Source organism: Acomys russatus, chromosome 16, assembly GCF_903995435.1.
Source record: "Acomys russatus chromosome 16, mAcoRus1.1, whole genome shotgun sequence".
Taxonomy (NCBI): Eukaryota; Metazoa; Chordata; class Mammalia; order Rodentia; family Muridae; genus Acomys; species Acomys russatus.
This window is the reverse complement of record NC_067152.1, coordinates 16818930-16840270: the sequence shown is the minus strand read 5'-3', so window position 1 is coordinate 16840270 and position 21341 is coordinate 16818930. Positions and strand designations below refer to the sequence as shown.

General features: G+C 44.8%; 1 protein-coding gene across 2 annotated transcripts; it reads right to left on the bottom strand.

The window, feature by feature from the left end:
• Positions 1 to 5881: 5881 nt before the first annotated feature.
• On the bottom strand, positions 5882 to 8782 carry Tmem100 (transmembrane protein 100). Of its 2 annotated transcripts, none has more exons than XM_051158281.1 (2): positions 8632 to 8782; positions 5882 to 7189 (listed from the first exon to the last, which is right to left on the bottom strand). In XM_051158281.1, the coding sequence occupies exon 2, from the start codon at positions 7067 to 7069 to the stop codon at positions 6665 to 6667; it is 405 nt and encodes a 134-aa protein (XP_051014238.1). In that variant the 5' UTR covers positions 7070 to 7189; positions 8632 to 8782; the 3' UTR covers positions 5882 to 6664. The 2 variants fall into 2 exon arrangements, with proteins under 2 accessions (XP_051014238.1, XP_051014237.1); XM_051158280.1 differs by having other exon boundaries at positions 5882 to 7139.
• Positions 8783 to 21341: the final 12559 nt, after the last annotated feature.

Genomic DNA, 21341 nt, shown 5'->3' with positions numbered 1-21341 from the left:
CCCCACTCCTCTCCTGTTTCTCAGAGCTTCCTTCTCTTGCAAAATGACAGCTCTGCTGTTTGTCGCCAAACAACTCGCTGTCCAGCCACGAGAGAGCACCAACAAGAATGTGGTTTTTATTTTTACAAGCCCAGAAAGAAACTGATTTTTTTTTTCAGTTAGCATGGAAATCCAGGCGACGTGTATTTAAACCTTTTGTAAATTATTTACTTGAGTGACTTGACCCTATCGAACTTCTCGGTGCAGTTTCTAATTTAACTTAAGACGAAGTCGTAAATCTCATGAAAGTTTGCCCTTAAATCATCCATTTCATACTCCCTACGATTTACACCAAATAGTGTTGGAGTGGTGAGCCATCGGGGTCTGGGGTAGGGTGAAGTCACACCAGGAATGGCCCTGAACTCTACTGTGTCATCAGGCCGCAGTCCCACCAGCTTCATGATGCTGCCTGCATTCTCCTGTTTCCGTTTATGCTTGGAAAGTTCCCTTAATTCTTAAAAAAAAAAATTTTCCCTGAAACATGCTTTCAAATGTTTGTAGTGAAGTTAACTTTTCTCTTTACGACTCCTGTAATCCCCCAAGAGGCTCCTCTGTCACTCTCGCCACCTTCTGTACGGTCCACTCCTGACTTTGTCTTTTCGTGACCTAGCTCAGTGAGACAGGTGTTGTCTACCTGCCTGGTACCGCCATCCCAAGCGCCATCGGCCGAAGCAGCCCCGAGAATCTTGGCCACTACCCTACGGAATGCTCAGACTCCCTTCGTAACCATTTAAAAATATGCCGTCGTAGCTGCGGTTCCAAGTTCAAGGGTTTTTACTTTCACTGGGTGCTTCAAATATCACCGCTGCACTCCAAATAGAAACCAGGGTGGGTGGCGGCTTGTCGGTGAAAATCTGTGGTTGTCCGTTTCCTTACCTTGTGCTTTTGCCTTCCTTCCCCATCCCCCGCACCCCCCACCACCACCACGAGGGGCCCCAACACCTCGCATGCATTGGAAATGTATCTATTTGGAAGCACTTACTGACTGAGAGTGTCAAGAACTTTCTGCTGGTAAATGCTCCTCAGGGACATCATCAATAAACCTCTTGGACTCCTTTGAATGGGGTAGTGAACTAGCCCATCTAGTCTTCGCTCTGGAGACTTCCAGTTGTCGTTCAGAACAACAGGGTTTTGAGACACGCTCAGAACTCTGGACGTAAAGGTGAGACTTGAATTGTTTGCCACAGGTATTTTTAAGGACCTTGCAGGCTGGCTGTAGGAGAGTGTTTCTGAAGTCTCCTGAGCAGGTGGCCTGGCCTTGCCACTGGATCCCACAGCGTGTCCTGAACAAATCAAGTCCTATTAAATACTATTCTCCTCAGAGGGGAGCTATTCTGTGCAATGCCAACCCCCTGACAAGTGACCCTTGGAAGCTGCTCTTGGGACTGTCACCTTCTTCCAGATCTTGTCTCATTCCATAGACCAGAAACTTCCTGTAAAAAGTCAATTAGACAGCGTTGTGTGTGGTGACGGGAGACCGGACAAAAAGCCTGGCTTTAGAATTGCTCCCCGCCCCCGCATTCTTCTCAGTTTTGCTCCGGAAAAGGTATGTCTTTAATCCACCTTCCCAATTATTTATGGTGCTGTGTGTTTCCTCTTAATTGTCAGTTGGGCAAAGCCTTTACGTTGTAAGGAGACACCCTAGCATTTGTAGTGACCTTAGGCAAAGTGATTGACACTAGATCCTGGAGTCAGATGTCTCTAGTGACGCAGCTTGTTCTCCCAGCAGCAGAAAAGCTTCCTGCCACGATTAAGTTAGAACCGTGGAAGTGCTAAAATGTGCACTTAGCCTTCCTCTGATGCAAACACTGTTATTATAGACCGTGGTTGCAGAGGAGTGTAGCAACGCAAACCCTGCCCTCCTGAGGTCTCCTCTTTCTCTGGCCTTGATACTGTGCAAGACAGCATGCTTTCTTGTACCTGAACTGATGAGGATCATATTCCTACCTCCGCCAAACTTACAGTTGCTTTGTTTTTGTTTTTGTTTCTATTCTATCCCTACTTTTTTTCCCCTTCTAGGTTCATACATCAATAGGATCACAGCTTATTTAGGGATGGCAGCGTTTGAGCCCTCACTAAGGATTCACAGCAGCGAGTCAAACAAGAAGTGGTCCGTTCTGCATTCGCACTTTAAATACGGGCGATCATCTGCTTCTTTTCCTGGAGAGGAAGCAGAGATGAGCAAACGCACGATGCTCTTTCTTTCCAATATAGTCAACAGTCTCCAATGCAAATGGCGGGGAAGCCAAGAGTAATGAGTGACAGGTCGCAGGATGATCCCTTCTATGTAAAAAAAAAAAATGGGTCTGAACTCCACATGTCCCAATGGCCCTAGAGCCCGCTAGTGCTCAAGGTTCCTTAGCAAAAGGTATTAGAGGGTGGCTGCCCTCTCGGTAGTTATATAGGGATGACTCTCAACTACTGATCCACTCATTTACTGGTGGTGTACCACAGCTTAAGCAATAATGTCAAAACATGTATAAGGTCTTGGACCATAAAAGTTTTGGATTCAGTTGGAAAGGATGGAGAAACAAATAAAGAGTAGCTTGCACTTCCGTTGCTTCCAGGATTGAGATTCACCTGGGTATTTAATTCAAATCGCCATAGGCTCTTTGTTCCCTCTCTGTCTCGATGTCCTGGAACCCAAACATGGGTGGTTAATATTTAGACTGGGAATCTGGCTGAATACGATCTTACTGTTTTACAGAATATTTGTGCTTGCTCTGTCTTAGCCAGCCTCATTCTAGAACAAGTACAATGCACGCCTTGTTCCCATTTGAATTTACAGTGCTTAGATGTGTTTGGCATGTTGTTCATGATCAAGTGACACTGGACAAATGAGTGAATGACTGACTGCCAGAAGGTTCCTGGCCTGAATAAGCAGCTTCGCAGTAACGCCGTATCGTATTCTCATTTCCTGGACTCTGAGTTTCCTGGAATTGTGTGTACGCATGTGTGTGCATAATTACATGCGTGCACAGGTATGTATGGAGGCCATAGGTTAAAGTCTTGTGTCTTCCTCACTCACTTCCCATCTTATTTGGCTACAAACCCTTTTTTTCTTTGGATTGGCTCAACCCACCCAGAAGTGCGCGTCAATAAAGACATCTCTTAATCCAGTTGAGATATTGTCACAATGAAGCATCCCACCCTGCTTTCATTGGCAACCTGACAGGGACTCATATTCTGAACTTTGAATTCCTTGCCTAGAAAACTCAAAGAGGCTGGGATCAAAAGCATCATTTTAGGTTCTATGGTTGCTAGCTAGAGACGATGTCTTGATGTTTATAAAACCCTGAAACTGTGTGGAAGCTGCCTTCTGAGGACCTGGCTGCAGATGTAAGTGGCTCAGTAGTTCATTGTCTCTATTGGTCTTTTAGTCCAGGTTTCTCAGAACGGCTGCTGCCCCCAGCCATGCTTTGACTCACACTCCTGACCATGCACTGTTCAGATTCCTCTTGGGTGAGCCATTGCAAGTTTATTTGTATCCAAAGGAACAGGTGGATAAATGGCTGAGTTATACTCTTAGAACTCAGGCCCTATTCTGTATGTGTGTGTAAGCACACATGTATTTGGGGTTACATGTATATGCAAGTGTATGTTTTCACACATATATGCATGAGTAAGGAGGCCAACGAATAGCCTTGGATGTTATTTTGTTGGTACTGCTCACCTCAGTTTTTCAAACCAGGTCTCTCACTGACCTGGAGCTCACCAAGTGAATTAATTCCAGCACTCAGGAGGATGAGACAGGAGGATTACCACATGTTTGAGGCCATCTTGGGCTCCAGAATGAGACGCTGCACATATGCACACTTCCATTCCATCCTGCATGATGTATGGGGTTACATTTAGCACTTCCTTCCCTGTGTGTGATAGAATCATTTGTAAAGAGAGACACTACTCAGGCGTGGCATGCTGTAAATCATGACTTGTTTCTTTCTGAGGTGTGATTTGCACGGTATTAGGAATACTTCAGTGGCTGAAAGCTTTAAAAGGATGCACATCATTGTAAATATTAAAAAAAAAAAAACCACCTCATTGTTTAAAAAAAAAAAAAAGCTTAGGGAAGTGGCTAGGAAGGGACCACCTGAGGAATCTTTCCTGGTTCCTTTCAGCTAGGAAACCATATTGCTATCTGCAGTTAAGTCTTCCCATAGGATTTATTTGGGGACTCAGGTAGCAACATGAGGCCCCCTGGTGGCCAGAAATAATTCACGTGTTTGCTTTTCAGTCCTTTGAAGGGTGGGAGGCTCAGCTGAAGAGCAGAAGACCATTTCCTAACCCTAAGATGCCTTTTCCCCAGAGCTGGGGCATGTGGGTAGCCTGTTCTTGGAGAGGTTGACAATCATAGCATTTCCTTTCAAGATATAAGAATAGACTGTAATTCCGGCTACACCATTCACTTGTCCTCCTCTGGCTTATTTAACACCTCACTTAGGCATATGTTGAGTTTCTTTCTTGTGCAATATAATGCACCAGCCAAGCACACTGGAGACAGCAGACAGCTCATCCTTCAAGATTCGTCTAAGAAGGTTTGGAATGGAAAAAACCACAAATATTTATGGCACCCATATGATTAAAAATGGAAAGCACTAAATATTAAGAACTAACTACTAGCTGAGGAAAGTACAGTTGTATTCATACAGGACACAGGCTTCCAGGTCTGGATAGCCTGGGATGAAGATTGGGATGAGGAAGAATGCTGTTATTGTCATAAGGGAGAGAAAAGTCTGGACAGACATGGAGAAAGCCCGAAAGCCAGAGCCTAATGCAGGGTGGTGGAGTCTAGTCTGGCTGACTCACAGGGAGGGTTATTGGATTGGGACTGAAAGATGAGATGTGTCCAGAGCAGCCAGAGAAGCTGGAACTTTCCCTGAGAAATTTCTTCATAAAGCAGTGTTGACCCTTTGACTGGCTTTGATTTTAAAACAACAACAACCAAGACACAGCAGTGCCTGCCCTGAAATAAGCCCCGGTCCTTCACTGGCAACTGGTTGTTAGAAACATTGAGATGTTTCCAACTACAAAAGCAAGCAAGCAAGGACTGGGAAGCAGCCAGTGTCAAATGGCTCCTGGCAGACTTAATGAAGTCCCTCAATAGAATCCCTTCTAAGGAACTTGACATGCTAGGTACCCCCAGCCTCTGCAAAAATTAAGGCTTCATGCTTAACTGTCTTCTTACTCTGGTTGAGTGAGGTTTAAAATACAATAATGAGAAACGTTTCTTGCTGGAGTAATGGAGTGGATATTGGCTAGCTCAGAACCACAGGAAAAGTTCAAACATTGATCTTATTTGTGCAGTATTATGACCAACGTCATATGTAACCTGCTCTAATTTATAATTAAATCAACACATTTGATAGAGCATTGTTAAATGTCTGACCCCAGGGTCTGATTTCCTGATGGCATTTTAAGAAACCCTTTAGAATATATTAAGCATTACAAAGCATATTGTATTATGAGATGAAAATAGCAATCTTCCAGAAGAAGAAATGACATCTCCTGTTGAGAAACAGACAACTTATACTTTGCAAATGAGATGAGGGGAGATGGACAAATTGTGGTAGCAACAAAAATGATAAGGATAAGGGCTAGAAAGAAGACACAAGGGTTAAAAGCAAACACTATTATTGCAGAGGACCCGCCTTCTGCTCACAAACATGTGTAACTCCAGTTACAGGAGATCAGATGCCCTCTTCTGGACTCCAAGGATACCTACACTCATGCGCACACACTCCAACACAGACTCAACACAGATATATATATATATATATATATATATATATATAAATAATAAATCTGAAAAGAATTAGGACAGCAGAAGCAACTATTTAAGAAGTTTTAGCAGCCACGGACATTTATTATTTTGAGTGAAATGCACATTGAACTTTTCTATAAAAACCATCAAAGGTGCTACATTGAATTATTTCAGTATTAACTTAACCATCCCATGTCATTTGTGTTATCTTCTACTTCTCTGTCTTCTTCTGACATATCATTAAAATCATCTAAAACTGTCCATTGTTAAAGTATAAAAAAATATTAGTCTATTCTTCAAGATAAAGTACCTCTAGTGATGAGTTACTGAAAGTGAAAACTCTTTTAAAAGAGAGGTCAGAGAATCAGCTTATTGGAAAAAATATATATATATAACTAAAGATTCTTAGGTACACGGGAATGCCAAGCCAATGCAGGCCTTTAGTGGAACATTTTATAACACCATTTGACAGAGTGTGGGCTGTTTCTTTCATGGACCTGATGCACCAGCATTCTCATTATTTGTCCATCATCCTTTGGGTACTTTTTAAGGTGACCAAGTGCTAGTTAATGCTGTGCATATTCCATGTACCCAGATGTTTAAGGTAAAAAGAAAATTTCGATTCTTTTGTCCTAGAAATAGCCCTTAGGATTAAGTTTGTCATTAATGAAGATGAGTTATTCCCTACAAAGGATGGGACTGTCTTGACCCCTCATTTTTTCAGTCCTCTCTATGTCCCATTTGCATTTTGGTAGTTCATTCCAAAATTCAGCCCATTCCCTCGTGGGCTGGTTCTGTATGAATGGACTCAACAAATTAGAGCAAGGTGTTAGGGTGAGATTTTCCCTTTGGTCTTACTCGGTCTTAAGCAAACAAGCTTCTCTGATTTACCACAAGAGCCGTCTGGCTCTCCCGTCGCTTGCCTCTCTTGTTCCTCTGTCTCACCTTCCAGCACAGGGCGCTGGAGGCTAATAAAAAAAGTCCAGAGGACAGAAGGACCAGGCCAAAGATGGAGATGATGGAACCGTGAGAATTAAAGCTGTAAGCCACGGCGGTGACAACTATCCCAGCGATGAAGACCACCACAGCAAAAGGGATGATGCAACGGTAGCAGGAGAGCTCGGCACCCCCTGTGGCAGCCATCAGCTGGACCTCACTGACCAAGGGGACCGTGGTGACCACGACTTCACTCTTAGGACTTTTCTCCATTATCACAGGAGGGAGAGACTTTGGGGATCCCAGATTCTCTTTTACGGGTTCTTCAGTCATTTTCTTTTCCTGAGGATGTCTGTTACCTCGCTTCACAGGCTAGATTTGGAAAGCCTGGCCAGAGTGGAAGCTGTGAAGTAGGGAGGCAAGGAAACATCAGTTATGTCACCAGCACCAGCCCTGCAAATGGAAGCAGAGAAGCTGTCCCAGGAGACCAGGTTTCACTTATTTGCACTCCTCCTCGTTTGTTGCATCCCCTTCCCCACTAGGTTTAAGAGGGTGAAGCAGCTATGCACACACAGAAAGGAGAGAGATAAAGGGAAGGAAGCACTTTGCAATATTTCATATTCCCTGGTGGTCTACAGATGTCCTTCAGAGAGAAAAAATGGTCTTGTTCGCCTGTTGCCTTTATTTTCCCTCAGCACAGGAACACCTGAATCCTAATTCAAAGGCAGTTCATTTAAGAGGAGCACGTGCTGTAAACAGTTCCACAACGCAGGGCAAACTTGAACTCTGCCAATTTTGCCCGGCATGACATGCATTCTTTCCGAGCTATCACCCATTCACTGCTCAGGAAATCAACGTCATGACGAACAGCAAGTGCACAAAGGACACACTTCTCCATCAACTGACAGCTCCTTAAAGGGGGTGAACAGTGCCGGGCGTGCTTGGGACCTTCCCAACTCCACCCTACACTAACTCCCCACCTCTACCTCCACCACTCCTACTCAACTCCGAGACAGATGTGCAGGTTAGAAACAAACAAGCCAACAAACAACTAGGTGCCAGCCACTTCAGGACTTAACGACTAGAATATTCCCCTACTCATATAAAAAAGGGAACAATAAGAAAAAGAGATTTGGACTAATCCATGGGTTATAACTATTTTTGCTTTTTCAGTTCTTTCTTCAGATAAAATTAGCTAGTAATCGACTATTAGAGTAACTAGCTGTCATTTACAAATTTTCCGTTTAAAAACAATGAGGAATTTTGTTAGTCTGTATTTTATAAGAAGCTTATACAAATAACCAGAACTATTCACACACACACACAAAAATTGGCCAATTCATTTTTCTTCAGTGACCTTCTGTGTAAAATGTGTCCCCTCCTAGGTGTTTTAAACTTGAAAGCTTTAGTACAACATTCAAGATGAAAAAGCGTCTGGTAGAACTCTGGTTTGAGAAACCAGGAAGAAGTTCTTATCTGAAGCTCAGACCTGTTGAGTCACTGACTTGCACCCCGGAGAGGCTGAGCAGTGGCAGAGACTGCAGAGTTGCGGGACACTTGACATAGTTTTGATGGCATGAATCCTTTGATTGAAAATAAACACAGCACTGAATCAAACCTTACTCATTCTTCCTGCCCCTAGGAGATCGAACTCACCAAGCAATGAAAGTGTCACAGAGGCCTACCTGGTGTGACTTGTATATGATTTTTAGTCACCAACAAATTAACCACTATTGTTTAACAAGACCCTAAAATTATACTGGCTAGGTCAGTTAAAGGATATTTGACATTTTATCTGAGGGGGAAAAAATTAAACTTAAAATTCCCCTCCCCACAAAGCTGAGATTGCCATTACCTTAAAATCAGAGATCTGTCCCCAAATTAACAACACATACCTCACAGAAAGGCGGTCCATTCCCAGGGAAGCTGCTTGACTTGGGAGAGAAGGACCAGTGATTGTATCATATAGTATCTTCCGTCAAGGTCTGAGGAAGAACCTGTCACCACCCACTGGGCACTGGCAGAAGGACAGATCAGCAGTTGCCTCTGGGGGGAAACAGAACAGACATAAAAATACTTAACTCTTCTTTCATGACAACCCTTCTCTTCAGTGACACTTGTTTTTCCCTCCCCCTCACTTTTTACTCCCTCCTCCTCTGGTCTGCCACTCCCTGTCACTTTTTTTTTTTCTTCGTTCTTTTCCCTGCCAACAGACTCTGAGTTCTGGCTTGTGCGAGCTCTGCTCGGTGACATGGTAATCCAGGACCATCACTTCAGAGGAGGAGCCAGCCCTGACTTTTATTTCTCTCACAGCACAGCATTTACCAAGCAGGCTGCTTTGAATTACTCATTTTTGCCCCCGCAGCCAAACTCCAGATCTTCCTCCGGCTTGCCCTTCATGCATTTTCATAAGAGAATCCCAGAGTCAGCATCGCTGAGGGACAGAACTGGGGGCACAGAAGCTCCTTGGTGGCAGGAACAGCTGTGGAGTTGTCAAGGCGATGATCCCAGCCTCTAGGCCAGCAGATATCCCTGCTCCAAGCTCTCCCGGGGCTTTTGCTCTCCCATATGCATGAGGTGCCCATGAGAAGCTTAACTGCCCTCCCCTTATTTGATGTTTCTTCATTTACAGACGAGGGTGGGAACTGCTATGCTTCTGGGGAAGCTGTGAAACCCTGGCTTCTCCTGATCTAAGCAGGACTGACAGTTACTTATGCTAGGAGAGGAGTAGCTTTAGCAAGCCTGAAATCACTACTATTGTCGCCGTCGTCATCATCATCGTCATCCTCATCATCATCAACATTGCTGCTTGTTACTGTTGACAGAGCATCTACTGTGGACGTGGCATGATATTGAGGACGGCCACACACTAGCATTAATTCTCATTCACTTACAGATGAAGTGATGGAGGCTCATAGAGGGAAATAAATATGACAAAGTTCACCAAGAAAGACTTCGGTCACATCCCCCCCCCCCATCCCCATGCTAGGGATTGAGCCCAGGGCCTCATACGTACTAGGTAATTACTTTATCATTGAACTACAGTTCCCAGTCCGCTCTCTGCCTTGACCTTTAAGTCCCCCCTATTTCAGGTTCTACAGTAGCTAGCGTCACAGGCCTCCACTGCCAGGCCCAGTGGACCTCGGTCACGAATGGGTGCAAGCTCACCCACAGAGCTTGCAAAATGAAGTCTGAATAAATAGGCCCAGAACAATCCACCTATGCCATGCCTGACGTTCCTTATCCCATTTTAATGAGCAATATGTCTTGAATATTCAAACGCACGCATCTGGTACACCATTCTCTCAAATAGTAAACTCAAAGCCATGTCACACTATCACCAGTGGCCTGGTGCGCCTATGCTTTCTTACAGAACAGCTACTAGAAATTGTAAAGTATTTGGAAAGCGTAAAGTCCGAGAGGAAAAAGACTGATGACAACACTAGGGCACTATAAGCCCATGCCTATTTCTAAAGCTTATCCACCCACAATTTCTTTAATCTGTGAAAGTCTTACTAAGTCCTGGTACTTATTCACATTAATAACGGGCTGGCTTTGTTTTCCCAGCTGCAGGACACGCAGCTGTCTTTCGCTCCTGCCCTGGGTCCTCTCACACACCTACCTCCTCCACTTGCCATCTTTCTAGCCCAGCCTAGGAACAAAGACACAGAGAGATCAGGAGCTTAAGCCACAGCAAGGGCTTCTTTGTTCTGAGAGTTCACCCTGGGAAGTCCCTGAGTCCTGGCTGAGTCAGAGGGGTCCAGCATGCTGCAAACAGCAGGTACCTGCAGGCTACTTAGAGGTGCACCAGACTGCAACTGTCAATGTGAGTCTTAGAAAAATGGAGTCTCACATAGACCTAGTGACGTCACTGGGTGCTGAGATTGGACATATTTGGAACCAGGGCATTTCAGAAGATGGTGACCTAAGGCCTGGGCTACATCAAATAGAAGCCCTCAAAAAGAATATCTTTTGACCTGAGAACTCCCAAGTTTGGGGCAAGTCCTCCTGAATTCCTAGTACAGGCCGTTTTCTGCAAGTAAAGCAAACCCCTAATAACACCAAGGAAGCTTTGAGCATCACTTCATCCTACCATTTTTCCTTGACTCCTAAGCCAAAGGTAAAGGAATGGACCTACAGAGGGAGAGAGGCATCCTTTCCCATGGCCAGCTCCGGCTTAAGCAGTAAGGAGAGCCAGTGAACATAGCTGTACCTCCAGGGTGGAAGGCCACCAGGGTGGAAGGCCACAGGTTTGCTGCTACTATGTCTAATACTGAAGTGTCAGCCTTCAGTATTCAGGTGTGAATTCCCACGCTACTCTCCCAGCAAAGTGTGAAGGCATCAGTCCGGGTATGACTATGTCAGTCTCCAAACTCAGGAGGCAGCTGATTTGCACGGGTACATTCAAAGAAATAGAAAGCTTAGGAATTAACCAGAAATCGTGCAAGAAAAGATAGATACCAAAGCAACCTGGGACACAGCCGCTTTTTTTTTTTTTTTTTTTAACCAACTGCCCCTCTCGAGAAGGTATTCAAAAAGAGTTTCACAGTGATACGTGCAAAATGTCTTTGAATGCCCATTCTTCCACCCACACAGTATCTGTTATTAAGCACCCTAGGGACACCTGGCCCCACGTGCAAAAATTTCATCACAAGGCATCCAGCCTTCTTTCTACAAGCCCTCTACATGCAGAAAGGGGGAGGAAATCTCCGTGGTTCTTTTTAGAGCGCAGGGCTTGGGAAGGCTCAAGTCCGGAAAACTTTTCTGAAGGTATCCCAGCGCATGAACGGTAGCCAGTAGCCGTCCTCCCACAGCGAACCCCGGCAGGCATTCGACAAATCTCTCCCAGATCTTCCAAAGAGCAAGGAAACCCAGCCTTACCTTCCTCAGCCAGAATCGGACTGAGACAGCTGCAAGAGGCAGCCAACAGCAAAGCCAGTCGTGGGATGCAAATCACCACGCTAGGGACCGTACACAAAGTACTCAGCGAGACTTAACAGACCATTAAGGGACCGGAGACAATTTGGTGAGAGGAAATTCCTTACATGCTGTAGTATTTTATTCTGTGTTTCCCTCCGTGCCCACGTCATACATTGTAATTACAGGCGTGAGTTCGTAATAATTCAATTATTTAAAAGGCCACTAAGAATCCTGCTTTGTTTCCCTAGTTTTAAATCAGTATACAAGCACTCTTTTTAAAGGTTTTTCTCTAGACAAGATCCTCTTTTTGATATCATTGTTTTGTAATATGAAACTGCAGGGAAGAACTCCTTTGCGGGTCTTCTGGAGGACGGTGCGTGGAGGGATGGGCCTGGGTAACGGCAAGCCTTTGGAGAAGTTTGAGAAGGAAGGAGTGGGAACCCTGCTTATCTCTGTCACCAGGATAGTCAAGTGGTCAGAAGAGTGATGAATAATGAGAGATAAGGATAAGGCTGTGGTGCCTGGACGGCCTGTCACCACGAAGCCAAGTAATCTGGTTCAGTAACGTTCCTCCTCTGAAGATGCCCAGACGGCATGGAATTGATAACACACTGGACTGTCACATCTCAGAAGAACTGAGGCCACCAAAGGCATCACAAACAACAGTGTGAGGGATTTCCCATGTCAGAGAGAATTCTCCCTTACTTCAAAACATCTGCTCCTCCTTAGCAACAGGGCACACAGTTGCTTAAGGGGAAGGAGGAGTCGAGGTAGAATGAAACAAGAAGGATGGTGAACACTAAGACGAAGAGTCACTGGCACATTTCCCATCCGGAGAAGCCAATGGCTGGGGCATTTTCACTCTGCCGTTGAAGCGCTGGCATTTTTCTCTTTTGAGAACACACACGCTTTGCATTTGGGGAAGAGCTGCCCTCCTGTGGGTTTGATTGCTCTCCTGCTTTTGTTTGGTGTGGTTGCGCTGGCTCGTTTCCAGCATCCCGGAAGATGCCAGTTCCTCAGGCTCCCCTCTGTCCAATCACCACACGAAGATCCCCGTCATCACCCAGCCCTGTTGAATCCAGTGAGATTTGGGAAGGAGGCCAGCTTTTCTCCAAGCTAATGCTTTTCCTTCTTTCTTTCTTTCTTTCTTTCTTTCTTTCTTTCTTTCTTTCTTTCTTCTTTTTCTTTCTTCTTTTCTTTTCTTCTTTCTTTCTTTCTTTCTTTCTTTCTTTCTTTCTTTCTTTCTTTCTTTCTTTCTTTCTGGGTGTGTCTGTAGTTTTACTCTGAAATCAGTGGCATTTTGGAAAGTGATCTGCGCTTTTGTGTTCTTTTTGAATCACGCGTCTTGCCATCACCCTTCCCAAACACACTCCAGGCAGTTTCCTTAGGGTAGAGAGATCTAAGTGTAATAAGAGGAGGAAGGAGTGTGCTTTCAATACGGACATGGTTTTTTTTTTTTTTTTTTTTACTATTTGTTAGTTAATTTCCAGGCACCGGCATCTCCTAAGATTACATGTGGAGAGAAAGGATAGCTTGGACCTCTCAGAGCATGTCCTGGCCTCTGGTGTTTGGTGTCACGCTAAAAGCAATGCCCCCATTCTGAGTGGACCTATGGGTTACAGTGAGTAAAGAGGAATGGGACATGTGACTGCTCATAAGCATCTATCACATATGCCACCCGCCACAGCTCAGTGACTGGTGTGTATGTTTTTCTTGTGGAAGACTCTGAGACTGGGTAGTGTGAGGTACTTTTGCAGATCTATACTTCTAGGGAAAGTGGTAGAACCAAGCTCCACAACCAAGCCTATCTATTACCCATTATTTTTTATTAAGATTAATGAATAGTTCCTTTTGGGATTCAGTCTCATTTGAGGGGGTGCAGTGTGGCATATGTCATTAGGTTTACTTTTAGGAAGATAGGTATCCTACTTTTAGGTACCCTAAAAATGACCAACTACTACACGAGTTTGCCCTCAGTTCTCTGAAAAAAAAAAACTTATTGATTGAGCTGTGGGTCTTGTCTCCTATGCTCCTGAGCATTCAGACAGAACTGTGTTATTAGGTGTGCTTGAAGGCAAGATTGACACAGGATGGTACCCAGGGAGTCTTGGGAAGATGCTACAGCAGTAGGGACATTTTAGGGGTATCCCAGACCACTCCTTCACCTTCATGGGTATGTCAGTTCCCCAATATTGATTGTACTGCTTTTGGAGGCCAGACACTTAGTAAAGGTTGTAGCTTAGCAGATGCAGAAGCAGAGGGAAAAATGAAGTCTCATCTTGGAGTCAAGTCTTCAACAGGAAAGGACCAGAAACACCAGGGCAGGCAATCTGCATGCATTAGAGAGCATAGCAAGCTGCTGCACGTACCTCAGGGAGAATCCATCAAATCTGGGCTAGGTATGTGAGCTGCAGAGATAGGGACTGGAAACTTCATGGCAGACAAGCATTTGATGCTATAAGGAATGAGAAACAAAAAGTAATTCTGGGTAGAGGGAGTTCTCTGCATACCAGACACACAAAGTTGAAAAGTCCTAAATCTCCTGCACAGAGTAGGGAGTAACTTGTATGGGTCAGTCTGAAAATATCCAAAGAGGGACTGAAAATGTTTCATAGTCATATTAGTGACCAAATGATGCGCTTAGAATTTATTTTGAGAGAAGAGTGGTTTTGAATAGGAAACCGCAATCATCTCCCTATTATAAATAGTGGCCTGCATTAGAAAGTTGGAATATTCTGAGGAAACTCATATAGGGAAGAGGAGAGCGTGCTGGGACAGCAGGCAAGAACTCCTGACACTGGGACCCTGATACTGGAATAAGCAGGAGTTAGGAACATGGCTAAGATCAACAAAGCGTGGCAGTGGATTTTAGATGGGACCAGCCATCAGGAGAGGCATTAGCATGACTTCAAACACCAGACCATTAACAATTTAATGAGACTGCCAGCAGAAATGGGTGGAGACAATGCACAGGTAGGGGATGTGCCTTTGATTTCATTACCTATATTGTTTTCGTGGATGTATTATTTCATTTAATACAAATGATCCAAGGAGGGAGGAGCATGGGCGTAAGAACACCCTGTTATACAGATGAAGGTGGGCAGGGCCTTGTGAGACATTTGTCATTTGCTGGACTAATGCCAGTACTTGATTGCCCCAAGCTTGCTGTCCTTATACTTGGGAATACCGTTCCCCTGCTCAGCCTCTTTCTGTGGTTCATGAAGTGTATCTGCTCACTGAGAATAAATGCTTGGGCTTTGCACTGATCATATTGCCAGTAAAAACATGCAATCATCTTCCCACAGGGCCTCGGCAGGAGTGCACTGACAACTGGGTCTAGAACCAGCTCACAAAACCTTCTGAATGCATTCTGATCCTCTTAAGAAGTCTTTGATGTCCATGGCGTGGGTGGACACTAGGAAACAGAACAGTTTGTCCAGCTGAACTGAATTCAAAATAGAACTGTTTATGAGCTTATCTTATGGAACAAAGCAGCGAGCGTTCATCATTGGCTTCTTTCTTTAGATTAAAAAAAAAAATTAAAGTCTTGTTTCATAAAGACAACCATCCATTGTCTCTTTTTTGTTTACTTAAGTAAACCATACAGGAAAAGTCATTATTGTCTTTTTTTTTTTTTTTTTTTTTTTTTTTAAGTGTGGAACTTGGTGAAACCCAATGATCCCATGAGAGTGCATGGCCCCAAAGGAGAACAAGATGTTTCTTCTACCATGACTCAGAGTGGGAAACCCAAGAGATTCCAGATTCCAATTGACCCCTTACACTCAGCCGGTAATTCTGCCACCCATACCTTTGAAGGATGTCCTTGAGGGGCACCTCTATCACCTGATTTGTTCCTGGTTATTCATTTTCTAAGGTCATTTTAGTGTGAAAAACATTGTTTACAGCTCCGGTAGAACTCAATTCTTTCCTTCCCCTCGGGTCACAGCATAAGGGTTTGGATCACTTCCACAGTAACACCAACATTTCTGACTTTCCACGCTTGTTGTGCAAGGCAATAGCCATGGAGCGACAATCAGGAGGAGGCTTGGGTCTGAGTCTGTCCTCTTTATGGCAGTGAGCAGGGGACTCAACTGCTGAAAGTCCCATCTGTGACATCCTAAGTAAACCCTCTACTACTCTTTCCTTTTTTCCTTTTGTAAAAGCATATGTGGGCTCAGTATGTCAAAGCTAAGAGAAAACAAAGGGGGCTGGGGAGGGGGTGGGGGGGAGGCAGAAAGCTAATGCTGTCACTCAAGCCACCCAAGCAGCTGTAGGAAACCTCATTTTTAAAAAAATCTTCAGTGCAACATCTGTCTGCCAAGCCACTGACCTTGTACTGTGACTGTTTCCAAGCAGGACAATGGCTCAGGGTCTGATCACAGTACTATGGTTTTCTTCAGTTCCTTGAGAAATTTGATGTTTGCATCCTGATTTCCAATTATGCTGACTGTAAGCTGGTACAATAAGGTGTGTGTGTGTGTGTGTGTGTGTGTGCGTGCGCGCGCGCGCGTGCACTGTTAGATCACATGACAGGCTATAAGACTGATTCAAAAGTCAAGCTCCAGAGGCCAGAATGCACACTAACAGAGCCTCACCCTGCTATGACTGACATGACGTAAGTTGGAGACCTCGGTTCACAGTTTTATGTGACAGGACACATGAGTAGCCAACTCTGGGGAGGAGGGATAGGAAAGCCCAAGGGTGAAGCTCGCTGGGAACAGGAAGCTGTCCTCTCTGGACCAACAAGACTTTTGGACAGAGGAGCTCCACGGGCTATGGAGAAGCAACTGGGCCCCCAGTGGGCTGCCAAAGGGTGTGTTCTGGTTACAGGGAGTGTACACTTCCTTACTGCTTCACCCCTCCCCGTGCACAGAATCCAGAAAAGAGACAGTGTTCTTTGTTATATGGCTCCACTCAATGCACTGGACCCCTTTCTGATACATAGCAATGGCTTATTGTGCTACTGCCTTTGGATATTTGGGGAGTGTGTGTGTGTGTGTGTGTGTGTGTGTGTGTGTGTGTGTGTGTGTGTGTGTTGCAGGGATGGGGGGAGATGCGACAAATGAGGAGTGCAAATAAGTGAGGCCTGGTGTCCTTGGACAGGGGGTGCCTTTCTGCCTCTCTGCCTCTCTGCTTCCATTTGCAGGGCTGGTGCTGGTGACATAACTGATGTTTCCTTGCCTCCTACTTCACAGCTTCCACTCTGGCCAGGCTTTCCAAATCTAGCCTGTGAAGCGAGGTAACAGACATCCTCAGGAAAAGAAAATGACTGAAGAACCCGTAAAAGAGAGTCTGGGATCCCCAAAGTCTCTCCCGCCTGTGATAATGGAGAAAAGTCCTAAGAGTGAAGTCGTGGTCACCACGGTCCCCTTGGTCAGTGAGGTCCAGCTGATGGCTGCCACAGGGGGTGCCGAGCTCTCCTGCTACCCATTGCGTCATCTCCTTTGCTGTGGTGTTGAGACGTTCTAGGCCTGTGTTTCTTTATTCATATGATGTTTGAAGTCTTTTGCTCCCCTGTTTACATTCCAAACTAAACAGGCGTGTGAACTTGATCACACTACTCCCTTGGTGAAAACATGTTGTTCTCACCTTTTCTTCAAGGAGGAGTGACCCTCCTTCCAGGACCTGCTGCCATGACGTGGCCAGTCGGCCTCAGACCCGGTTGGTTCACATTACAAATCTCTATATGGTATTTTGTGTTCCTACTCTTGATCACTCAAGGTGCTATTGGAGCATCTCTCCTTGACTCCCTTCACCTGGCTCTGCTTCTAAGCCATCTTTCTCGACAAATCCTCCTCCATGTTCGACTCCATGTGTCTGAGTGCCTTCCCTGGTCCCATGATGCCCTATGGCAGCTCTTCTCAATCTGGACAATGTTGACAAACTTCCTTTACTGTGAAGGGCTGAAATGTTCTCCTAGAATACCACACAGCGATGGTAGCTGTTACTCTGCACTGCCTACAGAGTCACAAGCCCTCTAGTGACAACCTTTCATCCCCAGACTTTACTAAATCACACCTGAGAACATTACTTCCCTGAGTTGAGACCCTTGCTTGGCGCTTACTTATGCTACGGCCCTCACCAAATAGGGTAGAAATTAGGGCTTTGTCTAACAGACTGGGAGCTTCTCAAGAACACAGGACGTCCAACTTTATCTGTATCTTCTGTACTGAAGACAGCCCGATGCACAGTGAAACCAGCGGCACATGTTTGAGCAAACTTAGCTGCTGGGTTTCTGACACCTACATCAAAGGCCATTGCATCAGAGGCTAGAGAGGTGGCTCAGTGGTTAGGAGCACTGGCTGCTCTTCCAGAGGACCCCCAGGTTTGGCTCCCAGCACCTGCTTGGTGGGTTACAACTATTTATAACCCCAGCCCAGGGGATCTAATGCCTTCTTTGTCTTCCAGTATGTGGTACAGAGACACATGTGCAGACAAAATGCCCATACACACAAGTAAAAAGAAAGAAAAAATGTTTAAAATAAACTACCAGATTTTAGCTGGCTTAAAATATGACTGTGGACAAATGAGCTATGTCTCAACACCTCTGAGTCACTCATTTGGAAGAGGAGATACTAACACTAGCCTCGTTACCGTACAGAATGAGAGGGAGCAAGGGTGGGGAAGAGACAATTGCTAGCACAGCCTTGGAAGGTTGTGTCCTAGGGACACTGCTGCCGAGCTTGTTTTCTATGACCTAAAACCTGGATAACATTGAGCACCTGGGTCCACCTAATTACTGGGCTGTCCTGAGCAGAGCAAACTGCTATAATACACTATGACTGTCCTAACGGATGAATGCCAGTGCCTGTCTTAGTTCACCTAAGAAAATCTGAGCGTGGCTGAAGGGGCGTCTTCTACCCTAGGCCCCTCTGATTTCTCTGTCCTGGATGGATTAGTCATCTAATTTTTGGTAGTTCTTTTCTGCTTTGCTCTGGGATAGCTGTTTCCTTGATTCCTGGATCCTAATATCAGCAATAGGAAATGAGATAATTTCACATTTGGGGAGGCTCCAAATCCCCAGAGTTGGTAGGGAATCTCAGCCAGTTGTTATAAAGGAGGCTGTCACCTCTGAGGCATGTGGCAGAACACACTCTCCAGTTATTTGTTGTCTTACAGGAGGACTTTTCGCTCACTCTCTCTGCTCATCTTCTGGGTCCATTTGACTGTCTTATAACATCAGTTTACACTCCAGGTACTTCATCGCAGTGGTATCCTAGCCCCTCGCTGTGATCTACAGACTCCCTCATTTTCTGTAGCAGAATTTGCTTCAGATTGAGCTCAGTTTACCAAGGATCCTGGCTAGCAGACAAAGGTGGACTTAATACCCCACGAGCCCCGACTAGCCTACCTATGGTAAACTCAGGAGCAGCTAGACTGCAGAGGTCAAGTAACTCCTGACTGCTCTCTTTGTATCTTCCTCGACAGAAGCCAGTCAGGATCTTTCTATTGCTTCCTAAATGACCAAGACTAAGGTTTATTTTCCTACCTGTCCTACACTGTAGCTGGTGCTGCTGTTTTTTAAGCTTAAAGCAATGTCCCGTTGGGGGGTATGACATATGACCAAGTGCCTCCCACATAAGCTCAAGGGTCTGAGTTCGGATCCCAGCACCCACATTAAAAAGCCTGGTGTAATGGCGTCTGCTTGACACCCTCTGCTGGGGAGGCAGAGACAGAATTCCTGAAGCTTGCAGGCCAGTTCATCTTACTGAGTTTTGAGCTCCATGTCCAGTGAAAGACGGTCTCAAAAAACAAAGCGGAAACTGATACTTGAAGACACTCAGTATCAAACCTCTTGCCTCCAAATGCATGCATGCACTGGGTGGACAGGTAACCGTACACATAAACACATTATATCACACACGTACACATGCACACTCACGTATACACACACACACACACACACACATGCACACACGCACACACACACACACTTCCGTACACACACACACACACACACACACACGCACGCACGCACACACACACGCACGCACGCGCACACACACGCACGCACGCACACACACACACACACACACACACACACATGCACACACGCACACACTTCCGTACACACACACACACACACACACACTTGCACAGCCAGGACTAGGCCCTGTTTCCTGTGAGAGATGGCAGATTTCTTCAAAAGTAGTGATTAGTATTTTTAGTATTATATTGAATTATATTTTTTTACAGGTAAACTGAAGGTTTAAACTGAAGGACACATTTTTATTTTATTGTTGTTTGTTGTTTCTAACCCCTCCCAATCAGAATTAAATATTTTCTCGTGGAATTGAAAATGGCTCTGTTCTATCCCAAAACTACTTTTCTTACTTTGAAAACAAGTTTTCTTTTCTTTTTCTTTTACTTTTCTTTTTTTCTTCCTCTTTTTTTTTTTTTTTTTTTTTTTTTTGCAGATTTACTGGGTTTGTTTTGTTTTATTTACTAAAACTGTCATTAAGAAAAGTGCTCGTTTCTTACAGCCTAGCATCTTTCTAGTTGAGAATCTGGCAGAGCTTGCAGCACAGATGCGACACCCTCTTGTGTTGATTTACCTCTCCTACCAACCCGCAGCTTTTCCTTGAGCTCTGCAACCTGATCATGTTGGCTTGCACGGTGCTGGTGAAAACCAGTGGTCTGTAAGGCCTTGGGTCAGTAAGAGTCAGGGCTACTGTGGCCTTGGAAACAGACAGCATTTCAGATTTCTCTGTTTCCAAATAATTATTTTTTTAGCTATCATTCTGATCACAACTATTTGCTTAAAATTTTTATTTTATAATTAATTGAGTGTTCTTGTGTGTGCAAGTGCAAGTGCGTGTGTGTGTGTGTGTGTGTGCACGCGCGCGCGTGTGTGAGTGTGTGTGTGTAGAGGCACACGAACATATGAATACCGGTGTCTGAGGAGTCCAGAAGGCGTCAGATGTCTTGCAGCTGCACTGGAGTGGGTTGTGTGAGCCACTCACTATGGCTTCTAGACACTGAGCTCTGGGAGAGGAGAAAACGCTTAGCCTAGGAACGAGAGGTCTGAACTACAAAGGTAAATACAATTCAAAATAAGTGGGCCTAAATCCTTTGGTTTCTATTAGTATTAAATATTGTTCAATTGTGTGGTATTTTTGATGGGGCTACCATGCTGATTATATATAAGGGTTTCTAGTTATTAGAAAGACTATATAATGAAGCCAGTTTAGACACACAGGCAGGCCTGGTCATAAGACTCTGTCACACTCCACAAACTCCCAGCCTTCTTGTTCCTTTGTCTTTAACAGAAAGATATGTTTAATGGTGTGTGGATGACATAATCCAATAAAGATGAGAGCACTAAAAAGGGGTGGGCTGAGGTTTTGTCCATGTCTCTAAACTCTGTGGGATTTTTCTTGATCAAAACCTTACGTCATGCTCAAGAACTCCTGTCAAAACTGAGTTTAATTAGGAGTTCATTCACATGAGTCTTCTGTCTGCAGACTCATCCATTAGTCGGATATGGACTGAGTTTGTAAAGCAACACAGCCTGAAATGGTTCACAGAAGATCCACCAGTTACCTGTTTAAGGAGCGGCAATCACGGAGGCTGGAGAGGTGGCTCCAGAGGTCAGAGGTCAGAGAAGTTTCTGTGCAAGCACGAGGACCTAAGTTCAAATCTTTAATACTCAAGGAAAAAGTCAATAATGAATGATGTGCCAGTA